The 8,899-nt window shown below is 51.9% G+C and overlaps 1 protein-coding gene across 1 annotated transcript in view; it reads left to right on the forward strand.

Annotated features, from left to right (window-relative positions):
• The window catches only part of LOC121166358 (deleted in malignant brain tumors 1 protein-like), a gene marked incomplete at its 5' end in the record, with an annotated part of 29,455 nt that extends 20,711 nt beyond the window's left edge, over positions 1 to 8,744 (forward strand). Inside the window, 7 exons of the mRNA XM_040995506.1 lie at positions 138 to 146; positions 217 to 237; positions 1,191 to 1,338; positions 1,869 to 2,077; positions 2,928 to 3,112; positions 6,449 to 6,834; positions 8,380 to 8,744. Of these exons, the coding sequence (XP_040851440.1) occupies positions 138 to 146; positions 217 to 237; positions 1,191 to 1,338; positions 1,869 to 2,077; positions 2,928 to 3,112; positions 6,449 to 6,834; positions 8,380 to 8,659 (1,238 nt within the window). The remainder of the gene's footprint in view (positions 1 to 137; positions 147 to 216; positions 238 to 1,190; positions 1,339 to 1,868; positions 2,078 to 2,927; positions 3,113 to 6,448; positions 6,835 to 8,379) is intronic.
• Positions 8,745 to 8,899: the final 155 nt, after the last annotated feature.

Raw genomic sequence — 8,899 nt, forward strand, 5'->3', positions numbered from 1 at the left:
GCTACCCTCCCCTCTCTGACTGGTGACATATGTAATGGTTTTCTGTGATGATTTTCCTAGGGTCAGTCAGTACATAATGAACAAACAGAGCATGCAGAGTTGTTATGTCTGGGTAGAGAATGTTGCAAATGGCAAAGATTGGTGGGGTCATTGCATCCAGCAGGCCCTTTGTGCCATGGTTGAACCTTGAGCTCAGGCTACTAACAGACACCAGAGGAATGAGCAGTACCTATGTAGGTTCTGCTATTGATATACCAACCTGATTCAGAGAGCTGTAGATCTTGGGTGTTCCCTTTTAATCTAATTCTTGTTTTCTCCCTGTTGCCTTTACGTCAGCATCGCCTACTGTCATCATAGATTATACCACGAGAAGGGAGTACTCCCCCATTTCTATATGGCTATGAAGGACAGGATGAGTCTGCCATTGTGCTCTCATTGACATTGTTGGTGGTTTTGTGGGTGGGAGGATGGGTCTCTGAAAGATGAGTCTTTGAGGTTGGACACGTTGTTCAATGGGATCCTGTGCAGGTCCTTAGGAAGGTCCCCATCACATGTCCAGGATAGGAGCCCTTTTATCCCACATGACCTTGTTCTTAGGTCTGAGATCATGGACTTTAGGAATTACAGGTGTGGGAACACAGGGAATTAAGCACCATATGGCAAGGGACCAGCCAGATCTTGACAGTTCCATGAATGTGTCACCAAAAAGAGCCAAATGGACTTGTTGGGATACTGTGATGTCTGCAGAGAACTCTGTCCTGGGTGTGTCCACAGCTGACCCTGTTCGTTCAGTTCCTGTCACTGCCCCTGTGAGCATGCATCCTTACAACCGAACATCCTTGACCTGGGAGCTCCTGCCATCTCTCCTTCACTGGTGTTGAGAATGCAAGGAAACTAACTCTGATCTTTTCTTTGCAAGCAATTTCTTCTTATACTCTCAGCCCACCTCACATAGTAAGTTCTGAGTCAGAGCTAAGTCCGTGGCAGAGATATCAGGGGACCTCGTTGTTGTCCCTCTGTATCACTGGTGATGTAGACGGGTGGCCAGAGTGACAAGAACTTGCTCCTGTACACACAGTGTCCCTGACCCTCTGTGGGTGGTCCAGGTCCAGGCCACCCCTGACTGGCCTTGTGCCTTGGGAATTGCCATTGTTGTGAGCTAAGTAACATCTGTTTTGTCCTGACAGCAGGTTATTCCTGTGGAGGCCTCCTGTCCCAATCCTCAGGGCGCTTTTCCAGCCCCTTCTATCCTGCGAACTATCCAAACAATGCTAGATGTGTGTGGGATATTGAGGTTCCAAACAACTACCAAGTGACTGTGACCTTCAGCGATGTCCAGTAAGTGCGCAAGTGCAGAGCAGCTTACCTCGGGGACCATGCACCTTCCCCTGCAAAGCGGAAGAGGTGGGAGGGGCAGCTGTCTGGATGACCTGCTTCCATCACTGGGGTGATTTCTGATCAAGCAGAGGATGCCCATGGATGGGAGAGGATGGCTACTGATGGGGTCAGGCTTCTCCTCCTCTAGTTACAAGTGGAAATCATCACTCTAAGTAAGGGAAACATCACCAAAAGCAAAATGGGCTGGTGGCCACGCTGACCACAAAGAGACTCCTGGGTTTTCTAGCGGCCTGGACAAGGAGTGAGGTGGGTGGTGCCATGATTTCATCGCTGAACAAAACCATCTCTTCTCTTGGTTTGTGTTTGCAGTGGCCCTAGTAGTCTCTGTCTTAGTTGTCCACCTGGGGATTTTCACAAAGGACATGCTCTTTTGATTTCCTTGGGATTATAATACAAGGACTAACACTTGATGAAACTCTAGGGGAAGAGTTTGGTTGCATGAAGCCAAGACTGCCTGTTCTGTTTTGCAGGCTGGAAAGTGGCTGTAGGCATGATTACATCGAAGTCTTTGATGGCCCCCACCGCAGTTCCCCTCTCATCGCTCGTGTCTGCGACGGGGTCCGGGGCTCCTTCACCTCATCCTCAAACTTCCTGTCCATTCGTTTCATCAGCGATGGCAGTGTCACCAGGAGAGGGTTCCAGGTGGAGTTTTACTCCACCCGCTCTAATGAAAGCACCAGTGAGTCCCCCGAGGGGAGGCATGGGTCACAGTGGCGATGTCGTTGAGTGTCCTGATGCTTGGTCTGCTTGAGGCTGGGGAATAAGAAAGTAGAGTGGCCATGTTGGATCACCTGCTGAAAGGGACCTGGAACAGTGTGCCCTCATTCACTGGCTGCACAGGGAGGGGCCAAAGACCAGCTGACGGACAGTACCTCAGCCTCAGTGTGGTCAGCAAAGAACCAATAGACAACACAGGACGGTGCTCTTGTCAACTAATTAGAATACTGTCACAGGCAGAGTTGACCAACTGGCTTGAAGCCCTGTGGACTTTGCAGAATACAGACACTGGCCATGTCCTGAGACCCAAGATGCTTGGCTTCTATCTGAAGGCAGGCAGGGCAGACTCCTCAGCCTCTCCCAGCAGATGCCATGGGCACTGTTTGAGCTGTCATGTGGACTGAGCATAGATCAATCAAGGGCTGGGCAGGGTGACATCCAAACTCTCACATAGTCAGGATTTGAGGAACTGACATGCCCCATAGCTAGGTGACCTTATTTCATGACCTCTTTCATAATTTGTGACAGAGTTCCTGTATTTTACTAATAAACATTACCTTGTCGAAGCATTCCCATTATTTAACATCTACATCAGAGAAACTCCATGTGTTCCCCAGCTGGGCTTGCATGAGGCTGGGGCTGCCCTGAGCTATGGTGGCAGAGTGGCAGCAAGGTAGAGCCTCTGCATCCATCCCACCTGCTGGTCATCCCATTCAGCCATCTTCATGCAAGCATCTTTAGGTGGGAGGAGCTCCCAGCAGGATTTGCATGGCTTGGGGGCACTAAATACACTTTCTGCTCTTGTCCATCAGGCCTGCTTTGTCTGAACAATCACATGCAAGCCAGCGTGAGCATATCCTACCTCCAATCCCTGGGTTACTCTGCCTGGGACCTTAACATAGCTGCCCAGAACGTGAGCTACCAGTGTCGGCGTGAGATCACGGCAAGCCAGGTCATCTTCACGATTCCCTACACTGGTTGTGGCACCATCAAGCAGGTAAGCCAGGGTCTTCCTACTCTGTTTCCTAGCTGCCAGACTTCCTTACAGTGGCCCAGGCCTCTGGGGTTCAAGTTACGATGCTGGTGTCATCAGGATACAAGTCTTGGACACCGTGATGTGGCATTTCAATAGGAGGGAGCAGAAGGAAGCTGAGCAGACTGAACTCATCTGGCTGGGTCCAGCAGCGAGGACACTCACAGGCTGCCCCCCGCATCAGTGAAGGCATAAACAGCCCCTGGTGTAGTTCTGATTCTGTGGAGTTTGAAGCGTTTCTGCTTCATCATTAGGGAAGGTGAGGAGAGGAGCACCACTAAGCCATCGTTTGTAACTTTGACATGAATACGTCTGTGCAAGCATGTTGCTCAGCCCCGGAGGAGGCCAGTGCACAGGGAAGGTCCTCAGGTTTAAGTTTTTGGGGAGCATGGTAAATCGTCCTGTGCACTGACCACTGTGAACTGTCACCACCTCGGGTGACCAACTGTCTGGGTGGATTTGTTTTTAAGATTCATTTGTTTATTTTGAAAGTGAGAGAGAGATGGGTGGGAGATGGGGGGTGGGCAGAGCGAGATAGAGATTGAGAGATCTTCCATTTGCTGGCTGATCATGAACTGAATCAATGGGAGTCAGTCTGGGATCATGTTGCTCCCTGTTCCACTCATGTGTCCTATGGTCACTGACATCTGAGTGACCCTGGTGCGGGGAACAGCCAAACCATGCAGCTGTCCTGCCTCCTCTGCCTTCACTGGACGTGGGCAGCATGCACTGTGGTCTCCTTTCTCTGCTTATGTGAACACCCACATTGCCCACCAAAGGAAGCATCTTGAGGAGCAGGGCCAGTGTTTCACTCATTTCCGCAACTCTGAGTGCTCCTGGGCCAGAGCCTCAGACTTCATAATGGTGTGAGCAGCAGCTAACAGCTGTGCCAGCACTGAGCTGACACTCTTGGGTCTCTGCAAGTCTTTGCACAGATCTGTTCCCTTTTTATTACAAACAAACGCAAGCTTGGAAAGGTGAGCCACCTGCCCAAGACCACATATTCACAAACTGCAAAGCCAGGATAGGAGAGTGAGCTTTCCTGAGAAGGACAGGGACCCCAGGCCCAGCCTGTGTGGGTCAGCCCCTGCAAGATTCCCTGCAACCCAGCCTGCAGATGCCTGGGAACGAGCATTCATCCAGAACCAGAATTGCTCTGGTTAAGACGGGAATTGCATTGCATGCTCACGGCTTGGAACAGAGTCAGAATTGAGCTTGAGCTTGACCACAAAACACAGCAGAGAATGTCCTTGTTCTTGTACAGACTCTAACTGAAGGCACTTGAACTTGACTTATAAAGAGTAAGAAGGTGATGAAAGTTACTTGGTTTATAAAGCCGAAAACATTTCTTAGAGTTCAGAGCCAGAAGCAGAACTGCTCCTCCAAGGACAAGGAAACTGTTGAGTCCACCACCAGAGTTCCTCCCCAGACCTTGGCCCTCTGTGTAGGCTGTTGCACACCCCAGGAGGCCGGGCTGACCTTGACCCGGGGCCCCGGTCCAGCCTGGGAAGCTGATGGTCAGAGAGATGAGGGTGGTAGTCAGGAGCACCGAGGCCCTTGCGTCTCCTGTAGAGGTTTCACTTTTCTCAAGTTTTGGGAAAGGACACTCTCAGAGCTCTGCAAGTGCAGGAAGCTGCAGAAGCTCGCTCCCTCCCCCAACACATTCCATCCTGAGGAATAGTTGTGTTTGGGTTGACCAGGTGCCAGCCTCAGAAGGAGCCTTGGTTCACTCACCCAGACAGCGAGGAATGCAGCTCTGCCCTTGGCAGTGTTCATAACTAGCATGCCAGGCTTCTCTTTTGCTTTATTTTTCTTTTCCTTTTTTCTTTTTCTTTCTTTTCCTTTTTCCTTTTTCTTTTTTCTCTCTCTCTTTCTTCTTCTTTCTCTGTCTCTTTAATCATAATGTCCTTTAGGACTTTAAAAAATATTTGTTTTATTTTATTGGAAAGTCAGATATACAAAGAGGAAGACAGAGAGGAAGATCTCCCATCCATTGATTCACTTACTCCCCAAGTGGCTGCAGTGGCTGGAGCTGCACTGATCTGAAGCCAGAGTCCTGTGGGTGCAGGGTCCCAAGGCTTTGGGCCATCCTTGACTGCCTTCCCAGGCCACAAGCAAGGAGCTGAATGGGGAGCGGGGCTGCCGGGATTAGAACTCGCACCCATATGGGATCCTAGCGCATGCAAAGCAAGGACCTTAGCCACTAGGCTACTGTGCCGGGCCCAGGACTTTTGTTTCTTGCAATGCTATTTCATCACCCATCCGACACAAGCATCAGTGTATGCTGGACTTGTACATTGCCTGGCTGGGAGAAGTTTGCTTCTGGGCATCGTAGCATCTGGGAGGGGGATGATTCTAACCGTGTCCCAGCTGACACCCCTCTTTGGAGTCTTGTTGCTTCGGGGGGCCTTGTCCATCTGCATCCTTTCTCCAGCAGGATTATTCCAGGCTTGTCCTCCATTCTGTGTAGTCCTTCTGCCAGGCCCTCGCCCCTGTAGCTTTGTTCACTCCCTGAACTCTTTGAGATACCAGTGACACTGCTGGTCGCATCATGCTTAGCCTTATGGTGAGGCAGGAGCTCAGTCCTGCAGCCTTGGAAGGCCTCTCTAAAGTGGTGATGGACACATTGGAAGGAGAGGGGGCCAAGAATTGGCTGCTTGGCAAAAAGTCCAGTAGCAAATGGTTCCACTGCAATGGACACGGGAATGTGCGGGAATTGCTTCTGTGTGGCCACGTAAGCTGGGGAAGGCCCCATCCCGGCATCAAGACCTACTGCAGGTACAACTGTGAATCTCCATGGCTTCCGGCTCTGGTGGCTTCAGATGCTGAGCTGCCACAGCTACCAATCAGTCACAATCAAAGCAACAAACAGTGACTACCGAATCCTCCATCCCTGCCCCCCACCCCTATACACACATGTGTGGGAATGTCTCTCCTAGAATCCCTAACAACAATGAGGATGTAGCCAGCCAGAAAGACTGTTAGTGCAGAATGAAAGTCAGTGCATCAAGTGGCAGGTCCACGGCCATATAGAACACCCATTTTCCATAAAAGTTCCTCCAGCTGGCCCATACTGGTCCCATTCCCTGGTAGAGGGCACAGGGGAGAGGGGAAGGAGAAGCTCTTAAGCCATACACCCAGCTGGGTCCTAGCAACCACGGATCATCCCACCCTGTGTGGTTGCAGGAGGGTCTTGGGGTCTGGTGGGGTCCACGTCCTCTTGTGCTATCCTGATTGGCAATGAGGTTCCCTTAGTGAGTGATGTTTGCCTGACCCCACTCTCCCACTGGCCTCTCCCAGGTGGACAACGACACCATCATCTACTCCAACTTCCTCAGTGCAGTTGTTTCCAGTGGGATCATCAAGAGGAAGAAGGACCTGCACATCCACATGAGCTGCAAGATGCTGCAGGACACCTGGGTGAACAGCATGTACATCACCAATGACACCGTCGAGCTCCAGGAGATCCAGTATGGCAACTTCAACATGAACGTCTCCTTCTACACGTCCTCCTCCTTCCAGTACCCCGTGAACAGTCACCCCTACTATGTGGACCTGGACCAGAATCTCTACCTGCAGGCGCAAGTCATCCATCCGGATGCCTCCCTGTCCTTATTTGTGGACACATGTGAGGCATCACCAACCTACAACTTCTCATCCGTGACGTACGACCTAATCCGGAGTGGGTAAGAGCTGTCTTTCCTTCCCAGCTAACCCTTCCCCTGAGAACTGCAGCATGGGGTTCACTGAAGTTCCAAATGTTCAAGCTTAGCTAGCTCGCCTGCTGCGCGTATCCCCCTCCTGTGACTTGCTTTTTGAGAAACTTTCTAGGTCCTGGGACCATGCTGCTGATTAGCAGGGCAGTGTGGTCTGTGGGTCCTCTCCAGCAAACACATGGAGTGAATGGTAGCTGGAGAATTGGACCCCTAATCTGTGGTCATCCAGCAAATTGAGTTAGTAACTTAAGCTGAATTACACACCAAGTGATCATAACCTAGCTTTAGAGTTAAAAGGACTCAAATGAAGGAAGAAACCAGGGTAGAAAATCCAAGTCTCACTGTGTTACCCCTCTGGGCCAGTTCCCTCACCCATCAGCAGGCACTAGGGGTGCCCACACCATGAGGGCACTGGAGCACAAGATGGGGTGCTGGGCAGAGTGTACACTGCAGCAAGGGTACAGAGAATGCTGTCTGGGCACAGAGCATGCACCACAGGAGGTCTTATGACCTTCATTGCCCAGGAATGCAGTCTCATGATCTCTGGTTCCTACTGGACCCAAGGGGGCAGAGAGCAGACCAGTGGTGTTGAGGTGGGGCTCTGATGGGGCCCAGCCTGGGCTGCCCTCCTTGGAGCAGCCCTCGGGTGAGGTGGTTGGACTTGAAGGGTCCCTGGGACGCCAGGGTGTATGAGTCTTTTCCCCATTCTGTAGCTCCTGGCCAGGGTGCCTGGCATTTCTTGGCTTTATGCTATAGACCCAGCATCTCAGTAGCTGCTGTCTCCCAGAAGAAGTTATGGTGATAGAGTAAAGGGTTCTAGGTCATTATCTCTGCATCTAGCTGGAACACCACTGTCATCATAAAGTAGCATTTTGGTAAGCACTGATCGAATGTGTGCTGGTTCAGTGGACAGGCTTGGTGGAAACTGGTCCCACACTGACCATGGAGTTGGTCCAGGTCACAGCAGCCCCCTAGGCAGCACTCTCCCTGCCCCTTCTGTCACACCACGGGAAATCCCACCCTAGTGAGCACAGGTGGGTGCTATCTCGCCCACCACAGTGAGCACAGGTGGGTGGGTGCTATCTCGCCCACTACAGTGAGGGGCCAGAGGGGAGGAGGAGTTCAGCCGGCCGTGTGGGAAGTGCAGGCTGGGGTGGCTCAGCAGAGAGGAGCCTGGAAGAAGATGCTGGGACACAAGAGCAACCAAAGAGGCCCAGAGACCAGGAAGAGAGGCAAAGTCATCTCACCACTCCAGTCTCTTGGCATTAGTCCTGGCTGCCTCCCAGACTCACCAGGTCCTTGAGCACCCAGTCATTGTGGGATCACCCTGACCCAACTGTGCTTGTCCACCTGGGAACGCTGGAGGCATTTGTGGCTTTCAGAGTCTACCCCATAGCGGGCACTGATCTGTTGTACAACCGGGGTGTGCCCAGGGCCCCCTCACCTGGAGCCCCTGAGTGACCCACACAGGAAGGACCTCGCAGAGAGCCAACGGCCACTCTTCTTCCATTGCAGGTGCGTGAGGGATGAAACCTACCAAACCTACTCTGTGCCGTCACCCCACATCGTGCGCTTCAGGTTCCGTTCCTTCCACTTCCTGAACCGCTTCCCGTCTGTTTACCTGCGCTGTAAGATGGTGGTATGCAGGGCCTACGACTACTCCTCACGGTGCTACCAGGGCTGCGTGGTACGATCCAAAAGAGCTGTGAGTTCTTACCAGGAAAAGGTCGACATCGTCCTGGGACCCATCCAGCTGCTGGAGCCTCAAGCCGCCAGGAAGAAGGGCCTGGAGTAGGGGGGTGCCCAGAGACCCTGCCTCTTTCTGTCATTCCATCCAATCACAGAGCACCTGCTGTGTGCCAGCCTACACCAATTGGATTTGACCCGCTTCTTACCTTTGTCTAAGGTGTGGTCAAGAGAGTTCTAGCCTGGGAAATGCCTGGACTTACCCTTTCCGCTCTAGGAGTTCACAGCCCAGGCTGTGCACTGTACAGTGGAAATGTTGAGATAAATAAAGTGTTGTTAGTTCAATCGC

Source organism: Ochotona curzoniae, unplaced genomic scaffold, assembly GCF_017591425.1.
Source record: "Ochotona curzoniae isolate NIBS_2020 unplaced genomic scaffold, NIBS_Ocur_1.0 patch136, whole genome shotgun sequence".
Lineage (NCBI taxonomy): Eukaryota > Metazoa > Chordata > Mammalia > Lagomorpha > Ochotonidae > Ochotona > Ochotona curzoniae.